We start from the raw sequence: 27972 nt of genomic DNA on the forward strand, positions 1-27972 counted from the left end.
TGCGCATGCGTGGAGAACGCAACGCGCATGTGCCACGCCTAGACTCCGTACCAGTTCGGCAAAATGCCGTCCAAAACTGTTGCCCGCAATCAGTCGGGAAATATGGGCGTATTATGGGCGTCATGCGGAATGGCACATGGGCGTAGTTTCAAAGTGGGCAAAACGGGGCGGAAACATGGGCGGACACGGGGGAGTACACTTATGTTGGGGGGCGTACATTCGGAAACCACTCCGAATGCACGCGATCAAAAAGGGCAGAAATGTGCGGTGTCCACAAGTGTACTATTGCTTTGCGGACACCACTCGTTCATGCGGGAGGCGAACGGACCGCCTAATGACTACAACCATTAACACCTGAACCCAATAGAATCTACTCCTTTACTCATTACTCACTAATAGGACGCTTGTCAGTGCTTTAATAGAAACCATTGCACTTACATTGCTGTAAGGGTTAATGTGTGCTATGCATGTGTTAGGCATGCTTGTAAGGATATATTGGAATCTAATTGATTCCAATTCCAAATAAGCTGTTTTTTATGAGGGTAGGTAATTGAATAAGTGGGTCATGTGATGTATTGCAGAAGATACTTCATAGTGGGTTGTTTGGCGTAAATCCTCCGCTTACGTGCGGTAGCACCGCTTGGCTCCCGTTCGGATGCGGTATTCCCGAGCATACTCTGTAATACTCTGTAATACCGTGCCGAATCGGAGTGTTTCTCCCGCACACGCATGGTTTGTATGTCGTCCGTAAACACGCCCTGTTCTTAAAGAGTGAGTCCGTCCGAATGCGGAGGACACGTGGGCGTTTCTACGGACGATGGCCGCATGCGGAAAAACACCGTGGCGTGCGGACCGCTCCGTAAGAATGCGGGAATTTCCGCACAGATCAGAATAAGGGCCTAGATCGGAGCTTCTTCATAATGCAGCCCACACACGCATCGATTTTAGAATGCGTTTTGTACTTTTAAAGTACAAAACGCATCGTGCGTACAATTATCGGGGTGTATTCGTGCGGCGTGTGCGACGCGATGCTGTGCTATGCGCGTTCCCGGGGGCCGATTTTAGATGTCCAAAAAAGTATGTGCAGCAGGTACTTTTTTGGACATTATCGCATAGCATCAGGCTCAGCATTATACAGGCATACGAGCCGATGCTATACGGTTTTTTTTTTGGGGGGGGGAAATAATTACATACAAATTGGTATCAACAACTTTATTGCAGGTTTAAAACATGTGAACACGAACAAAATAAAGGTCAGAAAAAGCCAGTGAAAAAATGTGCTTAAATCGCACAGCATCGCATCGCAGACAGCAAAATAACCATCACATCGGGTCATGCTTAATTCTGGCAGAAAAATTGTAAAGAACCATTGTACAGCCAAAAACGCATAGCACTGAAATCGGTGCGTGTGTGGGCACCATAAGTTTCATCATTTTCACCAAAAAAGTGAAACTTCAGGCCTCTTGCCAGAACAGAAGATGTTGACTCAGATCAAAATGCTTTTGCACGTTTCTTATTCAGTTCAAGTCACAACTTTCCCACACTGGCCCATTTTTTATTTCTCAATTTCATTTTTTTACTCTGCCCTACTGATCACCTCTTATCGTATCATGGGGCCCCGTAGCTAAATTTGAATTGGGCCTCGTGGCTGCGGTCCATACTACTGTGGCCCCCACTCTGCTCTTACAATAATAACCCATTGTTTAACTTGAGCTGGCTATTTGAAATAATGATATATTTAAAAGGAACATTAAATGCCAAATTATTTAACAGAGCAGAGTGACTGATGACTTGTCAGACTTGCTTTATACAGGGATAAGGTTCAAGGGCACACTTAGGGGAGGGTTTCAATTGCCCAGAAACTCCCTGACAAACTTTAGAATCAAAGGAGCTCTGTGGTTTAGATAGACACTTCAGAAAGATTACAGAGATGAGTGTGTACACTGTAGTCTAATGCTGTGTACACACAGTTCGATCCAGTGTATAGTCCAAATCGAATAGAAAATGACACTGAATCAAACAATGTTTGCTGCATTTGATGCAGATTTAATCCCAATGCGCACCATCGGGATCGAAAGCAGGCAAGTATATTTCTGCTTTGATCTGCCAGATTGAAAGCAATGCCATGATGCTTAATGCTGCATCCCCCCTCCCTAACTATGTGCACCATCCACCTGCTGTCCCTCCCCCCCCCCCGGCCAATGCTGGCAACCCACCGGGTTCCAGTGGCCGTCGATACTGATTCGATATCGACGGCCGGGTCTAACCGTGGGGGGGGGGGCTGATCACTATCAGAATTGTTATTTCTAATTATTGAAGTGATTTTGTAAGACCTCTGCTTTAAAAACCTAATTTAGATCCTGACTTCATGACTAACTACAGACAGGTTTCAAACCTTTCTTTTTTAGAAAACATTATTGAGAAAGTGGTTGCAAGTCAACTGGAAACCCAGTGGCGTAACTATAGCTCCGCAGCCCCCGCGGTGGCGGGGGGGGGGGGGGGCGCAGAATAATTGGGGGCGCCGCCGGGGGGGGGCTGCGGGGCTATAGTTACCCGCAGTCTGCGTCTCGCCCGGCTCTCTGTCGGGACCTTCCTGACGTCACGGTCCCGGCCGGCTCCTGCTGCAATGAAAACTGACAATTAGAAAATGGCTGGCCCCATACTGCAGACAGTTTTCTGTCTGCAGTATGGGGGCAGCCATTTTCTAAGAGTCCGTTTTCATTGTAGCAGCAGGAGCCGGGTAAGAAGGGGGGGCAGGTTAGGTGCGGTGGGGGGGGGGGCGCCCCCCCACGTACGGCGGGGGGGGCGCTAAATAGTTAGTTACGCCCCTGTGGAAACCCACCTGTCAATCCATTATATTTATGATCCATTCCAATCAGGATTCAAGAGAAGACACAGCTCTGAAACAGCCCTGGATCTTCTGATGGCAAGAACAGAGGTGACTGTTCAATCTTAATCCTTCTGGATCTCTCTGCAGCATTCCATACTGTGGACCATGGGCTTCTAAATGAGCTCCTGAAAAATTTCTATGGACTGGATGGCATAGTACTAAGCTGGTTCAAACTATTTCTCACCGGCAGGTCACAGAGAGTGTCATCTGGAGTGTATTCATCATCACCAGTGCCACTGCCATGTGGTACCCCATGCTTTTTGTAGTGTACCTGCTGTCACTGGGTGATATAGTCAGGCGACATGGCCTGGTCTACCACTGCTATGCAGATGATACACAACTGTACCTGTCCTTTGCTCCGGGCACTGAGAACCCAGTAACAATCCTAAATGGCTGTCTAGCTGAGCTCCGGGAATGGATGATGCCAGTTGGCTGAGACTGAATCCTAATAAAACAGAGGTCCTTATGATTGGACCTCAACATCAAAGGACAAGACTGCAGCACAGCCACCCAACCGGACTGACTCTTGGGGGTACAGAATTACAAAACTCTGATCATGTGCGGAATCTTGGTGTGGTACTGGATGGTGGATTGACACTTAAACATCAGATATCAGCCACAAACAAATCCTCATTCTTTCATCTGAGGAACATAGACAGAATCAAACACTTAATCCCCTCTGAAGATCTGCCAAAAGTCATACATGCATTTATATCATCTCGATTAGATTACTGCAATGCCCTCTACCTTAGTCTCCCAGAACTGCACCAATTACAGCTGGCACAAAACACAGCTGCCAGGCTGTTAACCAACCAGCCACATAACTCCCATTCTCTACTCCCTTCACTGGCTGCCTATAAGATGGTAAATCATCTTCAAGATTAATTTACTGAGTTTCAAAGCCCTACATGACCATGGGCCAAGGTACCAGAAGCAGCTTCTGATTCCGTACTGTCCCACCCGATTACTGCGATCTGTAGAGGAAGTTCTTTCAGCAGTAGGGGAAGGTGGTTAATGCAACTGGGAACAAGCTTAAATACGTAGCCGTCAGTGCTCAGGGAAACGGCGCTAACGCAGATGTATTTAATTTATGTAGTAGGTACCTAGATAAACTCATTTTTCTTGTTCCTGTCATGAGACCCGGGCATTGCAGCAGCAGGGCACCGCGGACCGGTGAGAACCACAGAGAGGGAGAGACCAGATGAGTGGCACTAGGGGAGATGAAGGTGCCCATACATGGTGCGTTTACATCGCAAGCTCCCACGCACATCACTGAAAAAGTACAAAAAGTATCTGCAGCACATCTAGTTCAAAGCGCATGCGATACGTTTAGTTTGAACTAGCTGTGATGCAATCTAGTACAAAACACACGGAGAACATAATACAGTGTGTGGGCACCTTGAGTGTATTTTTATATAATTGTGAATTAAAACATGGATATTGAACTACGGCCATCTTAGTTATCTGACAGTGCGGGCAAGTTGTTACACAATATTGGAAGCAAGTTGTTACTTGTAACAATGTGCTCCACGGTGCTACATAGCTCCCAACTTTTAGAATTATGGAATTGGGACTTCTGCATGTGGCTTGCATGTGCTTCCAAAAAGGGCGTGTTGCCTTGGCAAAGGGGGTGTGGCTTCACAGCAATAGGGGAATACCTAGCAATCTGTGAGCTGCTGGCATGCCCTCCATCCTTTTGTCTTCTGTGAGTAGACTCTGTGCACAAGTGATTGACAGGGGGTCTCTAAATTGTCCCCTACCATGTAAAACTGCTACCCACAGGTGGAAAATCAGGACAGTTCCAAAGAAATTAGACTGTCACACGAAAATTGGGACATTTGGGAGGAATGGTGCCACCATTTTTCTATTCGGTTTAGGTTTTTTCCTTTGCTGTATAGATTCGCCATGGTTACGGATTCTAAAAAGAGAACAGACACCTGAAACTACCTATCCGCAACAAATTATGTCATTATTGGAATATTTTTATTAAGAAAAGCAGCTGATTTTCCTCAAATTAATTTTCGAGCTTTTTACCATGCAGCTCTGACACTATGGAACTACCTTCCCCGCACAGTCCAAGAGACCCCTGCTCTATAATCCTTCAAAAACAGAGTCAAGACTTTCCTGTTTACTCAAACATTTCCATAATTCCCTTTAGTGTCTCCGTGCTCTCTGTAGTTTATGAAAAGGTTTTCTATACTTCATTATTCCTGTACTGTATTATAGTCATTCTATCTGTTAAGTGCCTTGAGTCCTATTGGTGAAAAAGCACTATAAAAATCTAATTATTATTATTATTTTGTTGAGTTATACATAAAAATAGTTCCTTGTGGGAGCTGTTGAGTAATTATATAATGATTCTCTAGCTCAGACATCAAAAATAATATATAATGGAACATTTATAAAACCAGATTTTTCAGATAAAGCAAGATTTAACATTTTTTCTCACATAGCCACAGTATCATATAACTCAACGCGTTTCAGTGATTGTAAGTGGCAAATAAGCAGCGGGTCTGCCCCTCCCCACCCTGGAGCAGCGGGTGTTCACACACCCCCACCCACCCCTGGGGCAGCGGGTCTGCCCTCACCCAAACCCCCCCCGAGCAGCGGGTCTCCGCCCGCAACACCTCCCTATATCTCTTGACAGCATCTAGGCCTGCACAACCCCCCCATCTCCCTTCAGCATCTCCCCCCACACCATGAGGGGAAGTGCGTATCCATGTCCGCACCCCCTTTAATCTTATGCCAGCATCCACCCCAACCCATCCCCAATACAATTAAAATTACCGCCACCGCCCTCCCCTGGCAGCATCTCCACCAGCACCGCCCCCCCCCAACCCATCTTCCTGCAGCATCTCTGCCCCTACCCCCTCCAACCAGCATCTCCGGCCATACTCCCCCAACCCACCAGCATCTCCCCCAGCACCCACCCCCACCCCCAAGTGCCTACTCACCCCCTCCATAGCACCCTACCCTAACCCTACGTTCACAGGTTAAGGGGGCGCAGCCCCTTACGCCGGTGTGAAGAGCGCCGTAGGGCGCGATTAATCACCTAGTAGATTTATATTTACTGCGGGAGACTTGAATTGAAAATAGCAGTGGACAACTGGGTGGGGGAGAGTCCCCCTTGGCAAAGAGCTGTTTTAGTTCCCGTTGACAACGAGCAATTTCAGTCCCCCTTGGCAACGAGCAATTTCAATCCTCCTTGGCAATGAGCAATTTTAGTCTCCCTTGGCAATGAGCAATTTCAGTCCCCCTTAGCAATGAGCAATTTCAGTGCCCCTTGGCAATAAGCAATTTTAGTCCCCCTTGGCAACGAGCAATTTCAGTCCCCCTTGGCAACAAACAATTCCAGTCCCCATTGGCAATGAGCAATTACAGTCCCCTTGGCAATGAGCAATTACAGTCCCCCTTGGCAACAAGCAATTTCAGTCCCCTTTGGAATCGAGCATGAAGCCCCTTGGCATCGAGCATGAAGCCCCTTGGCATTGAGCATGAAGCCCCCTGTCATCGAGCATGAAGCCCCTGGCATCGAGCATGAAGCCCCTGGCATCGAACATGAAGTTCCTAGCAATGAGCATGTAGGTAAGTGGCACTTATGTGTCAAATGTGTAATGGGCATTACAGATTGTTATATAATATGTAATGGGCATTATGTGTGGCCTTATGTGTAATTGGCATTAAGGCATGTGGCTTTATGTGCAATGGGTATTACAGAGTTTGCTAAAGTGTGCAATGGGCATTATGGTGTGTGGTATAATGTAAGCCGCGCCCCCTTTTCACCTCGCAAGAGCCCCACCTACTCCAGGCACCATGGCACCTAGCTACACAACTGACCGCGGGGCATGCTGGGAAGAATCTGTGTCGAATGGGAAGGGAATGGCTGCGAACAGTAGTTCATAGGCAGGCGTAACCCCCCTGCAGCGAGTCCCCGCCGGGAGGGGCTTTAGTGCATTTCGGTAAAAACCCTGAATACAGGAAAACAATATTTTTAGTACATCCCGCCCAATAACTCTACTGGGAGTTAGGAGAGTTGAGTATTCCTTTTGTTAATAATTAAATTATATTTATTTACATGATGTTAGAGTATGTCTATTTGTAAAACAACTGATTTATTTAACATAATGGAGTGGACGTAATGTATTTCTATATAACAGAACTGCAGTATGATGCTTTTAATCCCCATGGATCAATTCCAGGAGCTAGTGGTCCCTTAAGTATAAACCCTTCAGTCATTTAAGGTATTATACTCAGCTTAATACATTGTTGGAGATTTATGGTAGATGGGTCTTCGCTCGAAGCCAAAGAGTAAATGAAAGTAAAACCCACAAATGGTGCAAGTGAAGCCCCGAGGGGACAGACTCAGCTCCCTCTGTCAGCATCAGACTTTAATTCCGGCGTTTGACAGAACACAATGAAATGATAGGTTTTGCTGAATCTCTGGTTGTGTTGGAGGCTGGCTCCGATATATCACTGCTGTGTACTATTTACAGAACACATTTATTTACCTACAAAACATTCAGAGGGGAGCAGATAACAGTAAGTAAATATATATCGCATGTCACAAAGCTATATGCAATAGCCTGCCTCATGTAGGCAAATTTGGCGGGTGTGGGTAAAACTCGGAACTGGACAGCACTCCGGGACTCCGGACCGGACAGGCTCCATTTCATCAAATTCTGTCATTCCGCAGCTTGTAGAGTCCGGTCTGGGGGGTGGGGTTGGATGGGGCGTGTGTATACCTCCCAACAGCCCCGGTTTTAGCGGGACAGTCCCGATTATCAGGACCTGTCCCGCTGTCCCTCCCGCGTCCGGCAGTGTCCCGCGGTGAGGGGGGGCTGTTGGGAGTCCCCCCTGTAGGCTGCTAAGCAGCGGGGAATGAACGCTGTACGCATGCGCACAGCGTCTATTCCCGCAGCCAGGGGGCTGGGGGCATGGCTAGAGGCTCACAGAGCCTCTGGGTCATGCCCCCATAGTGGCAAAATGGGGGCGTGGCCTCGCGGGAGAGCTCCGAGTATAGGCCACGCCCCCGAAAATTTCACCGAGCATCGACAGTGTCCCGCATCCTACTCGGGCAAAGTTGGGAGGTATGCGTGTGTGTGCATTGCCAAGGGTATCCTGTCTGGGGGGCTGCCTGTGACATCTGCCACCAGGGAGAGGAGGAGGGAGAGAATAAAGCCTCCCTGTATGGTCCGGTCATGTAGCAAAAACCGGAAAGGTCCAGACCGCAAAGGGAGGCTGTAATCTCCCCTTGCCCATGTCCCTGGTGAAAGTTATTACAGGCATCCCCCCGGAAAAGACACCCCCCGGACAGGACAACCCCCGTTCCGGGGTCTTGTCTGGGTCCAGTTTTTTCTTAGTCCCAATTTTGGCTATTAATACAGTAACTCCCAACATAGAGGTTCCATGACTTCAGACTTCGCGGTTTCAAAAGGGGGAGTGGCTTTGGCAACAGGGGTGTGGCTTCACAAGAAAGATGCCATCAAGAGCCATGCCCCCCCAGTTGCCTTCAGTCTGGGACGTGCATGCCCCCAGTTCCTCTGTCTACCGTGAATAAACGCTGTGCGCATGCTCTGCTAAGGAGCGCGGGTGACAGGGGGTATCACAACTGCCCCCCACCACGGGACACTGTTGCCCACAGGTGGGACAAAGGGACTGTCCCAAACACCGTGACTTTCCCACAAAAAATCAGGACAGTTGGGAGGTATGCTTTGTTGCCTGATTTTTTTAAGTGTTAATAATTTAAATGGCCTATAGCTGGGGTAGCCAACCCTAGTCCTTGAGAGCTACGAACAGTGCATGTTTTGCAGGTCTCCTCACAGAATCACAAGTGAGCTAATTAGCTCCATCTGTGGATCTTTTAAAATGTGTCAGTGATTAATGAGTGCAGCTGTGCAGCAGCTAGGTTGTCTGGTGAAGGGGGACTGTTGGTAGCTCTCATAGGCGTGCGCAAGGGGGGTGCCGGGGGTGCACAGGCACCTCCTAATCATAGCTGAGGGCTGGGGCTTTCCAACGAGCCCAGCCCCGTGTCTCTAGCCCCCTGGGAACCGGAGATACTGCCAGGCAAAGCTGGAACGTTTTCCCTATAGGAACCCGCTAATTCCGACCCCGACCCTGTTCAATGGCTGCCAGTTCCCCCTTCGGCATCACTGAAGCTCGAGGTTGATTTCAGTCGAACCCAAATCGCTGGGCCTTCAATCTGATACCAGGTGGATCCATATGGATTATTTGATTCCAGGGATATTGAGGTTAAACCGGTTTTTTTTGTATGTGTGTGTGTGTGTGTGTGTATACTATGTGTGCGGGCGGGCATTTGCCCATGGGCACTTGGGGTACAAGTGTCCCGTGCCCGCCACAGCCTCCTTCCCTTTTGAGATGCTGCCTGCCGCTGACAGGTAAAGTAGCTTCAGTGTGCGGCGTGCAGCATCCGGCCAGCGGCTCAAAAGGGAAGGAGGCTGCGGCTCCGGTGGGCATCTTATAAGAAGAGTGCACAGCGCTACCCGGAAGTGCGGATTCACGGGAGCGCTGGTGTGCAATGCGCACCCCCAGCAATGAGCATGAAACTCCCCTTGTCAACGAGCATTTAACCACCCCCTTCCCAGGGAGCATGTGACTCCTGGCAAAGAACATTTCACATCCCCCCCCCATGGCATAATCTGTAATGGCCATCACAGTCTGAGGCGTAACGTGTAATGGGCATCATGGTGTGAGGTGTAACATGTAATGGGAATTACACGTACAACGTGTAATGGGCATTATGGAATGTGGTATACTATGTAATGGCTGTGTGATGTGTAATATGCATGTAAGTATGTGTTAATTTTTGGCACGCGCCTTCGACGTGCACAGTCCCTATTGTCCCTGTTTTAATAATATTTTTTTAAGCCCTAACATAATGTGTAATGGGCATTACGGTGTGTGGCATATGTAATGGGCATTATTGTGCGTGACATTATGTCTAGTGTGTTTCATTATGTGTAATAATAGGAGATGATGAACACGCCCAGTAGATAGTGATGGACACGCCCCCTCCAATGGTGCACCCCCTAATAAAACGGGCTGCGCACGCCTATGGTAGCTCTCGAGGGCTAGGGTTGGCTACCACTGGCCTATAGTCTGTACTTTATGCAGGAGTTTATACACACATTCCCATGTAGAATAGATAGACATTTACAGAGTGACTGAGAACTAGCAGCACACACTGTACAAGAAGCTCAGGTTTAGAAGACACTGAACTGGGCGATACTGATTGCCAGTGTGTTCCTGACGATGTGAATCCTCCTATGCAGACGGCATGGTACAAGTATTGCAGACGCTCTTCAAACACACTTTGAAGCGGGTACTTCAGTGGAGTGAATGTTAAAGGACAGCTAATAGTGGAAGGATCATGCTGAGCAATTAGCAGTAGCACTGCCTCAGAATTTTCCCGATGAATGGGACATCCAGCCAGCCGTGTGCTTGCTGAAATGGGATTCCTCATCTGGAGGAGACACAAGCTGACAGTCCTTCTTGCAGAAGTGTACAATGACATTTACTGTGTATAGAAGGTAGCAAAGATGCTTTAATAAAATGATGTTACCTGTAGCAACCAACCCTATATCAGATCAATGACACTGTACTGCTAAAAGCCGGTAGCTGATTCATTGGTATTCATTTCCTTTTCACCGTTATTCAATAAGTAACATTACATTAGGGTGCTTGCGGGCGAGAGCACTAAAACAGCAGCCTCGCTGCAACTGCAGTTTATGTAGCGACGGGGGGTGGAGACAATGGAAGCAGCGATGCAGCATTACAGGGGGCGGCGATGTGGCATGTTGTGGGAGCGATCCGGACAAGGCAAGTGTGCTTGGACCACTCAAATAGGTCGACACCACTATGTTGACATGCATGAAGGTCGACATGACTGAAGGTCGATATGCAGGAAGGTTGACATGACTGAAGGTCAATATGGGTTAGGTCGACAGGGTCATTCGGTCGACACAGGCATTAGCTTGCCATGGGGAAGGTCGACAGTCAAAAGTGCGACATTGGGTTTTTCACTTTTTTATCTGAATGTCGACACAGTCAACATGGGCACTGAAACGTAGCACTGCCTCCCCTTGCATGGCTTGCTGTGCTCGGCACGCTATTTTATTCTCCCACCACGCCCTAATGGATGGTAGGGCATGAAATACCGCCTGTCGGCACATCACGTCAGAATGTACAATCTTACGTCGCCAATTTACCCCATTACCCCATAACGACACACAAAAAAAAATTGTATACCGTTAACTAACAAACATTTACTTTGTGCAGGTTTTCTCGTCTCATCGATGAATAAACAATTTGTAATCATTCTTTTTATTGCTTTCCACATTCTCATTACTATCTGTCAGTGCTGAGAGCCAGATATTCATCAGCTGCTGGCTGAATATGACAAATTTGTGGGATCTGTCATCTGGAAACCCATTATCCGGAGAGCTGCTGCTTCTATGGTACACAGAAATGATCAGTGAGGTTCTCTTGCAGCTGACAGCAGCAGAGGTGGACGCATTGGCGCAGTCGGACGCACGCAGCTATTGTTTTACGTCTGTTCAAGCGTCCTAGATGGTTACTGCACGCAGATACTAAACAGAATCAAGGAAGTAGGAATTCCCGGCAGAAGGAGGAAGGGCGGCTAAAAAGAAGCACGGAGATGTTCCATCTTATGGGTAAGTCAGAGGCATGCCACGGCGTAACGGAGAAGGCGGTTCTGTACAAGGACGCGGAACCGCTCATATAGAAGGGCATGCGATGGTGGTGGACAAGTACCTGTCAGTAAAATACGCAAATGCAACAAAATACGCAGTTGCGTTCAAGTTTGCGTTCACCTCTGAATGGGTATAGGTCATGGGGTCAACAGGATGAAGACCGACATAAATTAGGTGGACCACTAAAGGTCGGCATGAGTTTTCCCATTGTATTTGTGCCGAATGTCAACGTAAGTCAACATGGACATCGTATCAGTGTAGAGTGTCCCCTCGCAGGCTTGCTGCACTCGCTACACTATTCTATTCTCCCTCCACGCCCTAGCGGTTGGTAGGGTATGAAATACCGCCTGTTTTTAAAAAATAATAATGTGAAAACCTCATGTCGACGTTTTGGCTGACGACATTCCCATTGATGATCTGATGCTTGTGTCGACATTCCGACTGTTGTCCTTAGGCCTGTCGACCTATTGCATGTGTCAACCTAAGCCCTGTCAACCTTTAGTGGTCGATGTAAGGTATGTCGACCTTCATACCGTCGACCAATCGACCATAACCCCTCTGAATCAGACCACACTACTAAACAATAAGTTGAAAGATGGCAATGACAGTGTAGGGGAAAGACATACTGTAAATTAATTTAAACGTAGCTCAGTATACTGTCAGCAACCTGCTCCTAAATCCCCCCCCCCCCCCAACCCTTTATTGAGAGAATATTATCCCCAGGCTTACAGGGTAAAATCTCCCTGCTGTTAGCAGACATCACTTTGGCCCTTATTCTAATCGGATCGGTACGGCCCGCGTGCGGCCGTACCGCCGATGTTTTTACTCTGCACATGCGCAGAGGTGAATCTGCGCATGTGCAGCCCCCTTCGCCGCAGACGTATTTCGTCCGCCGCAAAGGGGGCGTATAGGGGCGTGAGAGGCATCATGCCCTCATTTCCCTATGTGTACGCCCCGCGTTTCATGGGCGTTCCCATGCAAACGCGGGGCGTATGCATGGTAATGAGGCCATGACGCAACTCATGGGGGCGGAAAGCTGACGTCGCCGGATGTCAGCTTTCAGCCCCCATACAAGCTACCACACGGACGATTGTCCGTGTGGTCTCAGCTTGCGGGAGCTGCCGCGGCGTGCGGACCTGCCTTCGATGGTCGACGACCATCGAATGCAGGGGGCAGCTCCCACCATGGTGGAGGCGTAGCCTCCACCATTTTTATGCGGATCGCCAGCCGTCCGTGTACGGACGGCCGTGGCGATCCGTAGGGTGGGCGGGGATTGGTTTGTGCGGCCGGAGCCCCGTGTGCGGCTCTGGCCGCACCAACCAGAATAAGGGCCTTTATGTGGTCAATAATTAGGCTTTTGTCGACTTCTCCAGCTGCACCACCGTAAACAGCCACTTTACCCCACCAATGACTGTCAGTGTTCGAACTAACCATGTGGATAATTGGTAAATACTTCCATCTAAATTACATGTATTTAGCATAATGGCACGGTATGGGGCCACCGATAATATGCCCATGCTGAAAGAACCACACAGCAGCTCCTAACGCACAACAAACTGAAAGCACACACTACACTATACTGCAATATATTAACATGACAGTACAACATTAAAGGTGGAGCTACTGTTCTATGCAAGTGATACTAAAGTAATTCTGCGTCAGTGGTAAGCTACAGACTGCACCATATTAGTCATAACCCGGATGGTGTAATGGTCAGCATTACTGCCTCACAATGGCCCTTATTCTGGTTCACTCTTAGAGGCAAAATCCTTCTTAGATGGACAAAACCATGTGCACTGCAGGTGGGGTAGATGTAACATGTGCAGATAGAATTAGATTTGGGTGGGGTTTTTCTTCAAAGTGAGATATATATTGCAGTGTAGAAATAAAGCACCCAATATTTTCCCTGCACAGAAACAAAATACTCACCCAAATCTAATTCTCTCTGCACATGTTACATTTGCCCCCCTTCAGTGCACATGGTTTTACCCATCTAAGAAGGAATTTGCCTCTAAGAGTGAACCAAAATAAGGCCCATAGAGACACTGGGATAATAAGGAAATTGAGGAAAGGGAGCAGCAGACAGATAACAGCAGAGATAGAGACACAGTGACAGACACTGGGACAATAACGAAGCCAAGCATGAGGAGCAGCAGACAGATAACAGCAGCTATAGAGACACAGTGACAGACACTGGGATAATATGGAAGCTGAGGAAGGGGAGCAGCAGACAGATAACAGCGGTAACAGAGACACAGTGACAGACACTGGGATATTAAGGAAACTGAGGAAGGGGAGCAGCAGACAGATAACAGCAGTTAGGGAGACACAGTGACAGACACTGGGATAATAAGGAAGCTGAAGAAGGGAAGCAGCAGTCAGATAACAGCAGTTACCGAGATACAGTGACAGACACTGGGATAATAAGGAAGCTGAGGAAGGGAAGCAGCAGACATATAACAGCGGTGACAGAGACACAGTGACAGACACGGGGATAATACGGAAGCTGAGGAAGGGAAGCAGCAGACAGATAACAGCGGTGACAGAGACACAGTGACAGACACGGGGATAATACGGAAGCTGAGGAAGGGAAGCAGCAGACAGATAACAGCAGTTACGGAGATACAGTGACAGACACTGGGATAATAAGGAAGCTGCGGAAGGGAAGCAGCAGACATATAACAGCGGTGACAGAGACACAGTGACAGACACAGGGATAATACGGAAGCTGAGGAAGGGAAGCAGCAGACAGATAACAGCAGTTACGGAGATACAGTGACAGACACTGGGATAATAAGGAAGCTGAGGAAGGGAAGGAGCAGACAGATAATAGCAGCAATAGAGACACAAAGTGAATACATCGCAGATCGCTATCCATTAACAAATCCTAGAAAATGGAAGAAACTTTGCCGTCTGAGCAAATATATGTCTGAGGTTGCCACTAATCTGTGGCTGAGATGGACTTAAAATGCCTTAAAAATGCCTCGTAAGCCTGCATTTTGTCTGACACACCCACAAAACGCCCTGTTTCCGCCCCCAAGCCCTGACTTCCTGTCAGTCAAACTGCAGAATTGCATTTACGTTCCGTTGCATTCTCAGTCGCCAAATCCCATCGTGCACGCACAATGCGAACGCTGCGCATGCACAGTTGTTCGATAATTGCTACTTCGCAAATTCTATAAGTAGCGACCCATTCTTAATAACCCCCATCGTGCCCCCCCCCCTGACATTTTTGTCTGGATCCACCATTGGACGATATCATAACATAGACAAATGTATTATTACAGGTGGCAATTGTCACTTTGCCATTTAAATGTAGGGATGGCCATCGACCATCGATGATTCGAAATCATCAATGGTTCATGGCCGATGTTGAAAACTTTTGCCATCGATGGGGGAGAACCAGATGGTTTCCCTCCATCGATGGAACAGCAAAACAATGTTTTTTTTTCTTTTTTCAAAGTGCCGGGACATGGAGCATAGCTCTGCCCCCCGACACCCGCGAAGCCCCACCCCGTGTTTTGATTGGCCCACAGGCCAATCAATGAAACACAATGGCTGACCATCAATATGTAAAAATATCGATGGTCAGCCATTGCATAGTTTAGCACTATCGATGGCCAGTTGCAGAATTGCCATCGATGGCAACCATTGATGGCAATTGCAACGATGGCCATCCCTATTTAAATGCCATTATAAAATGATGTTTACAGCTTTACACTGCTTTTTTGTGTGTGTTTGTTTGCTTTATCAGTGTGACTTTGCAATCAACGCTTTAAATTACGTGTACAATTATCATTATTTTTATTTATGGTACGTCATATTATGATTTACCCAGCATCGAGTTGTTCCACATTTCAGCTTCATAGATCCGTCTCTTTTCTTGGCAGGCCTCTTCCTCCTTCTTAATAATACAGTACGGATGCATGGCGGCAATCTGAAAATAGAAACGATTTCTATGAAGAAATGTTACATATTACATGATCACCAAGCCTCTGTGAGATAGGGTGGACAAAGTATGTTGATTAATTACATAAGTGATACTTAAAGGACATGGAATCTTATTCTCAGGAGCGCGCCTTTGCAGGTAGCTGCAGAATCCTGCGCAATGATTTTACGGCGACAGCCGCAAACACCATCATTAGTATGGGCACTTGTCATACAGTATGTGAGATAGAAGACATCCGCTCCCTTCCCCGTACACACACAACTCTCGCAGAGCTTTTGATACACCCCCCCCCCCCCAGTCAAAATCCCAACAGTCAAAATCCTGACAGGGTCAAAATCCCGAATGGGTCAAAATACCGACAAGGACAAAATCCCGACAAGGACAAAATCCCGACATTTAAAATCCCGACAAGGACAAAATCACAACATTTAAAATCCCGACAAGGTCAAAATACCGACATATAGCATGTACAGGTGAAACAGTCAACATGACTTTCCGTCAACAGGTCACAAGGGCGACATGATTTTTTTTCACTGTTTCTTGACCCGACATGTGCCGACAGGCGGTATTTCATGCCCCACCATCCACTAGGGTGTGGTGGGAGAATAAAATAGTGTGCAGAGCGCACCGTGCCCGAAGCATTGCGAGCGAAGCGAGTCCATGTCAACTGTGTCGACATACGGGTAAAAAGACTGAAAAAACCCATGTCAAGCTCGCAACATGTCGACGGAAAGTCATGTTGACTTTTTCAACTGTACATTCTATATGTCGGTATTTTGACTTTGTCGGGATTTTAAATGTCGGGATTTTGTCCTTGTCGGGATTTTAAATGTCGGAATTTTGACCTTGTCGGCATTTTGTCCTTGTCGGTATTATGACCCATTCGGGATTTTGACCCTGTCGGGATTTTGACCGTCGGGATTTCATACCGATTCCTTCGGAGCAATTTATTTTTCCCCGCATAGTTCACAGCCTGAAATGTTATATGTCATGGAAATCCAGATCTGTATAAATTAGAGACTGATAAAAAACGGCTGTTTATGAAAAATGACAGTTAGCAGCTGATTGTCTATTACTTTATCTCCATTCAATTTATGTCTCTCCAAGCCCCCAAAATACCAACCAATCATCTCTTAACTGTCATTTTTCAAGCACTAATTCACACCTGTTAGCCAGGCTGCAGTTTTTGCAGGTGGACAAATCCATGCTGCACTGTAGGCGGGGCAGATGTAACATGTGCAGAGAGAGTTAGATTTGTGGGAGTTATTTTGATTCTGTGCAGGGTAAATATTGGTTGCATTATTCTTATGCGGCATACACATGGGGCGATTGTCGCCCTATTTCTAAGCGATCTGAATAGATTGCTTGGAAATTACGCACGGATCGGTCCGTATGTAGGCACCACAGCGATGGTGATGCGGGGCCCTGCCCGTCACCATCGCCGGACAAGATTTATAAGGCATGCTGTTTAAATCTAGTCATCGCCAGTGTTCTCTCACCAGAGAACATTGGCCGTGACAGATTACTCAGCGCACATCGCTGGTGCTTTGCATGTGTGCTGGGGTATGGATAGTTTGGTGGACCTAAAGATGGTCAACAGTCATTAGGTCAACATACCACTAGGTCGACATACTGAAAGGTTGACAGGGGTTTAATGGGACAAAGTCGACACACACATTACATTGACATGGTCTATGTCGACAGTCAATAGGTCAATAGGGGGTTTTTCACTGTTTTTTTTAAACCAGAATGTCGACACAGTCGACATGGACACAGGTTAAAGTGTACCACGTCCCCTCACATGGCTCGCTGTGCTCGCCATACTTCGGACACGGTGCTTCGCTACGCTCGGCACACTATTTTATTCTCCCACCACGCCCTAGTGGATGGTAGGGCATGAAATACCGCTTGTCGGCACATGTCAGCTCAAAGAACAGTGAAAAACCCCATGTTGACCTTTAGACTGTCGACCTAGACCATGTCGACCGAATGCTTGTGTCGACCTAATGCGTGTGTCAACCTTGTCCCATGATGACCTAGACCCATGTCGACCTTTCAGTATGTCGACCTAGTGGTGTCGATCTAATGACTGACGAACATGTTTAGGTCGACCATTCAACCATATCCCCTGTGCTGAGCGAGCTGTGCTATACTACTTCATTAAGCATGGAGGCTCAGTCATCCCGTGTGTAAAAGTTTGGCATTTATTACAATTGGCAATAACATACAAATTACAATTGGTCTGATAGCAGATGGTAAATGAATACCAGTTGCTGCTTCCATCAGCTGTACACTGTGTTGTTCTAAAGCTGGGTACACATATATACAATCCCTGTTTTCTTGCGACCGTTCCACCAACCATAGACGCGACGGACTGTCCACAAACAACTGCTGATACGCGCGTACACACCTGTACAATTTTACTTGCGACGTCCGTTGTACTCCCGTCCAAACAGTCGCAAGAAAAAGATTGTACCACCATACACACTCTATTGATTTGGGCTATTGACACGACATATATAAACAAAATTATCATAAGGGGCTGGGTTAAGTGCATACCTAAACAAAGATGCATGAGTACAGAACCTAAACAAAAGTCGGGGTACGCGTCTACAGTTAGCCGGCAGGGTGACTATGGACTGATACGGAAAACTGCTATAAAGACAGGGGGAAAGTGTCTACAGTCAGCCGGCAGGGTGACTATGGACAGATACGGCAAACTGCTATAAAGACGGGGGAAAGCGTCTACAGTCAGCCGGCAGGGTGACTATGGACAGATACGGCAAACTGCTATAAAGACTGGGGAAGGCGTCTACAGTCAGCCAGCAGGGTGACTATAGACAGATACGGCAAACTGCTATAAAGACGGGGGAAAGCGTCTACAGTCAGCCGGCAGGGTGACTATGGACAGATACGGCAAACTGCTATAAAGACGGGGGAAAGCGTCTACAGTCAGCCGGCAGGGTGACTATGGACAGATACGGCAAACTGCTATAAAGACGGGGGAAAGCGTCTACAGTCAGCCGGCAGGGTGACTATGGACAGATACGGCAAACTTCTAGAAAGACGGGGGAAAGCGACTACAGTCATCCGGCAGGGTGACTATGGACAGATACAGCAAACTGACTGTAGTCGCGCACCCTGTCTTTATAGCAGTTTGCCGTATCTGTCCAAAGTCACCCTGCCGGCTGACTGTAGTCGCATATCCCATCTTTATAGCAGCCGGTAGGGTGACTAGGGACAGATACGGCGACCTGCTATAAAGATGGGTGCATGTATATTATGATTATTTCTTTAAATATACATGGGGAGAGGTGAACGCTTATTTTGCTGTAGGAGAGATCATGCAGCTACAGAACGTCCACATGGGTGTTCCAGCTTTGGCAGTATAGTCGCAAGAACTTCCAGCATATCGATCGAACGTGCGTACACACTGCACTTTTGTTCCGATATGGGCCCGTCCTGTCGGATGAATATTAAACAACACTGACCCTTCGACCGACCGAGTATGGACGGACAAGATTGTTTTTGGCCGTTTATCGATCATACAGAGTCGGGACAGCGTACACACCTATACAATCAAACGGCCATTCGTCCCAGAACGGAAGAACGGCCCGATGATTGTATATATGTGTACCCAGCTTAAGCCCGGGTCCTGCCTGATAATTTGTATATCACGTTTGTACAAAGTAGCCAGGCCATGTATAATAAAATCTAGATAAAGTAGAGAAGTCATCCCATCACGCCTGTAATACAGATAACAGACCAGTCATCACTGCGACCACCTCCCTGCCTAATTACAATGAGGTGATTTAATCCTGTAATGAATGCAGGAGGCAGAGATGAAACTTTCTGCAAGATGCAAGTTTATAAGAGTCCGCTAATCACCCAATGTTCCCGTCTCTCTGTGACTCGTCTCACATACGTCTTCTCAGAGGGTTGAAGTGCTTTATATAATGTTTTCCTGTGTATGTGTCATACACTTGCAGCCATCGTGTCACAATGTATCACAAACTATCTTTGTCGATGTGGACTGACGTTGAGCCTTATCCTTTAATAATGCATAAAGTGTTTAAAATTACAGTCATTTCTCAAACACTTAGAAAAAATGAGGGACAGATCTCATGCAATCTTTGAAAGTGGCTTAGCCAATTTGTATTAGTTTCTGGGAAGGAAAAATCACATTCATTGAGAACAGATTCTACTGACTCACTGATATATCCTAGGACTGCGTCGGCAATGTGGGTGCGCAAATCCGTGTGAGCGGTAGGAAGCTGTCCTTATTATATCACTTTATGGAAATGTTTATTCATGTAAGAATTATAATATTCATCAACTGTCATATTATCATATAAAAAAAATCAATTTTTAGCAAGTCTGAACAGAGCACATAAACTGTATATGGGAGATATGTATTAAGCCTCAAAAAGTGCTAAAATGGCGAGCGACAAACCAACAGCCAATCGGCCCCCAATTGTCATTTGTCAAACACTGCCTGTAGTGCGGCAGTTAGCAGCTGATTGGTTGGTGGTTTATCTGTCTCCAATTTATCACTTTTCATGCACTATGCCGCCGTCCCACTCGCGGGCGGCCGCAGTGTCTCACTGATGGGTGGTGGAGAGGGAGGGGGGTGGGCAGAGACCCGCACCATCCCCACCTCCTGCCCTTTGTGGAGCGCCCCTCCCCTACCTCCTCCGCAACTCTCCTCCTCTCTCCCCCCCCTGTCGTGGAGCGACTCAGCCGCCACATCACCCCCCCCCCCCCCCCGGTGCAGGTGAGTGGTGGGCTGGCGGCGTTCGCGCGCCCCCCTCCCCTGCCCTGGGGCGCTGCCGTACCTGGAACCGGCCCTGAACTCAGCAATTAGAGTTCTAAAATGTTATGTTTTATTATCAATTCATTAATGTGAAGAATGGGCTTTTGTACTGGCATAAATTAGCTCTGCAATCCCATCCCCACCTAATTGGGTACTGTAAGGCACAGCTCTCTCACAACGGATGGTGCACTTCCTTAAATAATGGGAAGAAAATGATATCATGGAGGAAATGCAGCAGTTGACTGGTTTCAAAAAACGTAGATTGTAATCATGCCAAGGATGCAAATATAAAAATCTGTTTTAGCATATTGTCATTGTTAATTCATTGTTTATTCACTCTTACTTACATAGCCCTAAGCAACAACGCCTTTCATACAGCCCAAACCTAAACCAAGAATACTGGCCCTTATTCTGGTTCACTCGCAAAGGCAAATTCCTTCTCAAATGGACAAAACCATGTGCACTGCAGGTGGGGCAGATGTAACATGTGCAGAGATTTGGGTGAGTTATTTTGTTTCTGTGGAGGGTAAATACTGACTGCTTTATTTTTACACTGCAATATAGATCTCAGTTTGAAGTAAAACTTCACCCAAATCTAATTCTCTCTGCACAAGTTACATCTGCCCCACCTGCAGTGCACATGGTTTTGTCCATTTGAGAAGGAATTTTCGGTACTTGTGTATTTTGGCGGCGCCCACGATGAGGATCGCGTCCATCGTGTGTGAAAAATCGGGTCCATCGCGTCCATCGCGTCGCGTCGTGTGCATTAACATGGCACACGACGCGACCGACGCGATGGACGCGATTTCTCCATAGGCTTCAATGTTAAAATATTTTAACATTGAAATCGTGTCGGTCGCGTCGGTCTTGTGCCATTATAATGGCACAAGATAAGATGGACTTGATAAAGTCCATTTTACATGTAATAAAATGGGAAATGGGCCAATATGGCCCATTTTTCATTGTATATGTCCCCGTCATGTCCAAATATAACTGACCCCCCATTGTGAGCGGCACTCCAGTATTGACGTCAACCCGAAGCGTGGCAAGCGCAGCGAGCCCGCGAGGGGCGGCGGTGCGCGTCCTCCGACCTTTTCATACCCCTACTATCCACGTCGGCGTGGAGTTGAGAATAGAATAGTGTGGCGAGCGCAGCGAGCCACCGTGCCCGAAGCGTGGCGAGCGCAGCGAGCCCTGCGAGGGGACGCGGACACCTGTGAAGCCTGCGTGGGGACGCGGATACCTGTGAAGGTATCCGCGTCCCCTCGCGGGGCTCGCTGCGCTCGCCACGCTTCGGGCTCGCTGCGCTCGCCACACTATTCTATTCTCAACTCCACGCCGACGTGGATAGTAGGGGTATGAAAAGGTCGTAGGACGCGTACCGCCGCCCCTCGCGGGCTCGCTACGCTCGCCACGCTTCGGGTTGGCGTCAATACTGGGGTGCCGCTGACAATGGGGGGCATTTATATTTGGACATGACGGGGCCATATACAATGAGAAATGGGTCATATTGGCCCATTTCCCATTGTTTTCTATGTTAGATGGACTTTATCAAGTCCATCTTATCTTGTGCCATTATAATGACACAAGTCCGACGCGTCCGACAGTATTTCAATGTTAAAAATATTTTAACATTGAAGCCTATGGAGAAATCGTGTCGGTCGCGTCGGTCGCGTCGTGTGCCTTAACTTTAAGGCACACGACGCGACGCGATGGACCCGATTTCTCCATCGGGTTCAATGTTAAAAATATTTTAACATTGAAGCCTATGGAGAAATCGCGTCCATCGCGTTGCGTCCTGTGCCTTAAAGTTAAGGCACACGATGCCCACGACGGGCGCCGCCAAAATACACAAGTACCGAATTTTCCGTTGCGAGTGAACCAGAATAAGGGCCACTAAGTCAAAATAGAACTGATCACATGGTCAAGATGGCGGCCCACAGCACTAAATAGATGAATCCATTCTGCTGCAGAAAACTTTCATTGCTAGGCGACATTTACTGTAAGGGCAGTATTCAATGTCCCTAATCGAGATGTGCAGCGAATGCTGTTTAGGATTCGCTGCACATTCGCCGTGTTCCGGAGGGCTGGAGCCCTCGCTGCCAGCCCTTGCTGACACAGTATTCAATGAGGCAGGGGCTCGCTGCCCCTGACAAGAATGTGAACTCCTGCGGCGGACGCCGCAGGGAGCCTGAGGATGGCGGCAGGCAGGGAGATGGAAGTCTCCCTGCCTGCCCCAGAACGTATGTGGGGGGGGGGGGGGGGGGGGAGGTGGGCTTCCCGGGAGCCAGGCAGCACAGGGAGATCCAGCAGGGGACCGGGTATTCACTGCACCCGATCGTGCATATGTAATGATCGGGAGCAGTGAATATATGAATATCTAATGAGCGTCTCTCGGCTCCCGGCCCCCTGCTGGCTGGCTGGCTGCTCTGTTTTTTTTTTTTATTAAATATATATTTATGTGTTATAAGCACATGAATAAAAATAAGATGCCCCTCCTCAGAATAAAATTCCTGATTTTTTGACACCAAACGTAAAACAACAACAACTTTATTTTAAAAGTTCACTTTCCACTTCACCATGAAAAGATGGTGATTTGCTACACGGCGACACACGATGAAAATCACTTAGAAAGACGGAGAGAAGTGCACGTTGAATAGGGTGATTCACTTTCTGACCCCAAAAATCACCTCCCAACGCGAAAATAGCACAAATTCGCCGTGAAACAGGGCGAATTATCCTCATTGAATACTGCCCTGTGTGTATTTGTAATAATGTGTTAGATATAATTATAATTTTATTTATATGACTATTTTCTCCATCAGCACTCAAAGGGATAAATTTACTAAGATGGGAGTTCTATTGGAGATGGGATATTGGGATGCTAAATAAATAACGAATAGAATCTGATTGGTTGCTATGGGAAAAATCCCATCTTCAATAGAACTCCTATTGTAATAAATTTACCCCAAAGTCCCTATAAAGACAAAAAAAGAACACAAAAGAGTTAGTTTTACAAGTAGAAAAACAACACAGAAATAACTAAAAACAACAAAACTCATGGGTTTATTTAATAAGATGGGAGTTCTATAGAGGGTGGGATGTTGCTATGGGCAACTAATCAGATTATGGGGGATATTAACTAAGATGTGAGTTGTATTTCACATGGGATTTTGCTATGGGCAACCAAAAAGGGTGCTCATTTTTTTAGCACCTTTTAGAAGATAATAGATAGTATCTGATTGGTTGCCCGTAGCAACATCCCATGTGAAATACAACTCACATCTTAGTACATTTCCCCCTATATCTTCTAGAAGGTGCTAAATAAATAAGACGTAGGGGTTAATTTACCAAGATGGGAGTTCTATTTCAGATGAGATGTTGCTATGGGCAATTCTGATTGGTTGCTATAGTCCACATCCCATCTTCAATAGAACTCCCATCTTAGTAAATAAACCTCCCAGAGAGCACGGTAAGCATAATGTAGTTAGGAGCAGAGATTCTGGGCAATAAATTCCACAGGTTATAAATTCCACCCACATAAGGAAAATGAGGCAGCCATCTTGGGCAGACTGCGTAGGATTAACCTTGCGTTGAATAGGTGATGCCTAGAAGAGATGAAACAATGGCCCTTATTCTGATCTGTGCGGAAATTCCCGCATTCTTACGGAGCGGTCCGCACGCCACGGTGTTTTGCCGCATGCGGCCATCGTCCGTAGAAACGCCCACGTGTCCTCCGCATTCGGACGGACTCACTCTTTAAGAACAGGGCGTGTTTACGGACGACATACAAACCATGCGTGTGCGAGAGAAACACTCAGCTTCGGCACGGTATTACAGAGTATTACAGAGTATGCTCGGGAATACCGCATCCGAACGGGAGCCAAGCGGTGCTACCGCACGTAAGCGGAGTATTTACGCCAAACAACCCACTATGAAGTATCTTCTGCAATACATCACATGACCCACTTATTCAATTACCTATCCTCATAAAAAACTGCTTATTTGGAATTGGAATCAATTAGATTCCAATATATCCTTACAAGCATGCCTAACACATGCATAGCACACATTAACCCTTACAGCAATGTAAGTGCAATGGTTTCAATTAAAGCACTGACAAGCGGCCTATTAGTGAGTAATGAGTAAAGGAGTAGATTCTATTGGGTTCAGGTGTTAATGGTTGTAGTCATTAGGCGTACGTTCGCCTACCGCATGAACGAGTGGTGTCCGCAAAGCAATAGTACACTTGTGGACACCGCACATTTCTGCCCTTTTTGATCGCGTGCATTCGGAGTGGTTTCCGAATGTACGCCCCCCAACATAAGTGTACTCCCCCGTGTCCGCCCATGTTTCCGCCCCGTTTTGCCCACTTTGAAACTACGCCCATGTGTCATTCCGCATGACGCCCATAATACGCCCCTATTTCCCGAATGATAGCGGTGAACAGTTCTGGACGGGATTTGGCCGAACTGGTACCGAGTCAATGCGTGGCACATGCGCGTAGCGTTCTCCACGCATGCGCAGACGCCATAAAGACGCGATCCGTAAGAACGCGGTAAAGTCCGCATCAATCAGAATAAGGGCCAATATGAGGTGAGGTGGCCAACTAACACTAGGAGTAAGATCCCAACATGCCTGTCATGTTAATGTATTTATAATCCCATCTACAAATGAACCAGTTGAGGCAGTCATGTTAGTTGTCAATACAAACAGGACCGGATTAAGGGGGGGGGGGGCACAGGGGGTCAGTACCCCTGTGCCCCCCTCTATCTAGGGGCCCCTTGTGGTTGGCATGTATTTTTGAAAAAAAAAAATGGTGCATGGGAGTGGGGTAGTGCTGCAGCTTCATCTATCTGCCAATGTGACAATGATTATTGGTGCTGAGCATCGGGAGCCAAGGCACACTGACTGCACAAGTGTGCAGTGCATTACTGGGAGTTGACTAAGTCCCATGAGACTTTGCACAAGAGGTCAGAGGCTGAGAGGCTTGTACTGAGATCCGCTTGGTAGAGCTCATCATATGCTTCTCAGGCCCATGGAGGACAGCAGCAGCAGTGGCCTCGTCATGGGAGGGTTTTTAATTAGAGGCAGAGTAAGGTACAGAGGGACAAACACAGGCTTTTCATGTGGTATTTTATATATATATATATATATATATATATATATATATATATATATATATATTTGTTTATATTAATCCCTTACCCTGCAGTTACCCAAAAAGTTTATACTGCCTTTACTCTGTGTTTTGAAAGTGTAATATTCTCCCATGCCGTTTGTGGCCAGTAATGACAAGTGGGAGCCTCCCCCCCGTCTAAAGTGACCCCCGGCCCCCCAAAGGCTTAATCCGGCCCTGGATACAAAGGTTACTTTGCGGGAGACAAGCCATACAAGGAACCATGGCATATATGGAAGAACTGAACTCGCGTGTAGTTGTATGCTATACCCTGTGTGAACAGATTAACATGCAGTACATATCGCCTATGGTTCTCCAAGCCATCTTAGGCACGCTGCATAGGTTACTGCTGGCAGTGTGGGCCAACAAACACCTCAGAATAAAAAACAAAGAAATTACAACACCGGGCCAACATGTTGCAAATGGCTGATTGGCACAAAGCAGAATGTCAAATCATGCCCTTCAAACAGAGAGTCTTAGGGAAACAGCTGTGGCACACAGAGGCAGTGATGTGATGGCTCGGTGCAGCCAAGACCCACCCCGGCAGGCAGGAAGCAGATGGAGCAGTTGATACAGGTCCAATCAACAGTCTCGGAGCCACCACTGTGGTGCACAGACCATTCTGATCATAGTTTACCTAATTCCTCAACAAATCTAAATCTGCTAGAACAGAGAGATGGTTGTGTACATTTTATTTTTAGATGAAATCCATTGTCCTGTATGCCAGTACGGAAACAATAATACATTTTAAATGTCCAATAATAATACCACTCTCAAAGTAACGGAGTATAACGAGGACGCATGAACAAGTCACAGGAACTTGTGTTTGAGAAAAAAGGGGACGGAAGGTAGAGCAGGGCCTGCAGCAGCACGCAGATGGCAAGATGGTATCCATGGCGACCAACAGCATCTCCAGCTCCTTTGCATCATCCTGCAGCAGTAGGGTCCAACCAGGCAACAAGGCACAGCAGTGAGCAGAGCTGGGAGCCATGGCACTGAGGACAGAGAGCTTGGAGCTGTGGTGGTGGTGGAAGTTGGGGTTAGAGAGTGGTGGCTCTGTGAGTCGCATACAATGCTGCATTCAGTGATCGTTTGCCCAAAAGAGCTATATGCGCTAGGTCAACAATGATTAAGTCAACATTAAGTTTTCACAATGTTATTCATTTCTTTGGACTTCTTCATACTTTACCATCCATGTGGACTCCGATTGGGATTGGTAAAGTATGCTGAGGGCAGCGGTAGCAGAGGGTGGCACCGGGCCCTGCCCCAACGCCTCCTGGTCTAAAAATCCCCTGGGAAGTCCGATCTCATTTGCATTTGTAAACAAGTTGGTCATTATAATGTCTGACTTCGTGTGACTATTTCTCAGTCGATAAAACAAACTTCCACCACATCCCGGCCCTATTATCTACCTGTGATTGATTTTACACCAGCTGGCGCATCTGTCACCATAAGTGGGAACACTTGCACAAACCCCATGGAAGATGGAAGTGATCTGACAGGCTGAAAATGACACAGCACTTCTATTGCATACTGATGACTCTCCCACATGTCAGGGATGCCCATGTCACCATGGCCCTTATTCTGGTTGAGTTGGATGGCTCCGAATGCGGACAGACAGCCGATGGTTGGTGTTTGTGCATGTGCGGAGGTGTATCTGCCTTACACATACGAACACGGCGTGAGTTCTGTACAGAAAATGATCGTACGGAACCATCCGAACAGGGGGGGGGAGAGGGGCGTGCAGGGCTGTTTAGCCTCATTACCATATGCATACGCCCTGCGTTTCATGGGCGTTCCCATGAAAGCACTGGGCGTACGCATGGTATTGCGGCCGTAACGCACGTGTGGGGGGCGGACAGCTGACATTGCCGGATGCCAGCTGCCCGCCCATATCCCTGCTTTCATACGGAAAAATGTGCGAGTGGTCTGGAGCACTCGGTGCTGCCTGACCACTCTTTCCATCATTCGATGGTCAGCGACCATCGGAGGATGGGGGAGGTTCCCTCAGATGGAGGAGGCGTTCACATGAAACATCCACTCGTGGTCGGCATCATACCGCATTCGGATGGTGTGACCGATCCGTACGGTAGGCGGGGCTAAGAACACTTGGTGGCCATCCAAAAATACGCATCCGTCCGAGTCAACTAGAATAAGGGCTCATGTCATGTGTCATGATGTGTCCAACTCAGTATAGGATGGAGATAGACAAAGATGATGGAATTTGCTTTTCTCATTGTATGCAAAACTCGCCATCTGTGTCCGAGAACAGAGATCCATGGTACTGAGAATCACCCCTGCCTGAGTAGGGGCGAGGATAGTGTATACACAGAAAAGTCCCAAAAAGAGGGAACAAGAGAGTGTCTATACAGGGGATGTGTAATGATGACATATACCCTTGCATTCCGCAGC

At 47.4% G+C, this 27972-nt stretch overlaps 1 protein-coding gene across 5 annotated transcripts in view; it reads right to left on the bottom strand.

Annotated features, from left to right (window-relative positions):
• Positions 1–27972, bottom strand: part of ADCYAP1R1 (ADCYAP receptor type I) — a 228900-nt gene that overhangs the window by 95559 nt on the left and 105369 nt on the right. For all 5 annotated transcript variants that reach the window (XM_083186855.1, XM_083186854.1, XM_083186856.1 and 2 more), the window contains exon 3: positions 15454–15556. In XM_083186855.1, the coding sequence (XP_083042981.1) occupies positions 15454–15556 (103 nt within the window). The remainder of the gene's footprint in view (positions 1–15453; positions 15557–27972) is intronic.

Source organism: Crinia signifera, chromosome 5, assembly GCF_055691185.1.
Source record: "Crinia signifera chromosome 5, ASM5569118v1, whole genome shotgun sequence".
In the NCBI taxonomy this organism is placed as follows: domain Eukaryota; kingdom Metazoa; phylum Chordata; class Amphibia; order Anura; family Myobatrachidae; genus Crinia; species Crinia signifera.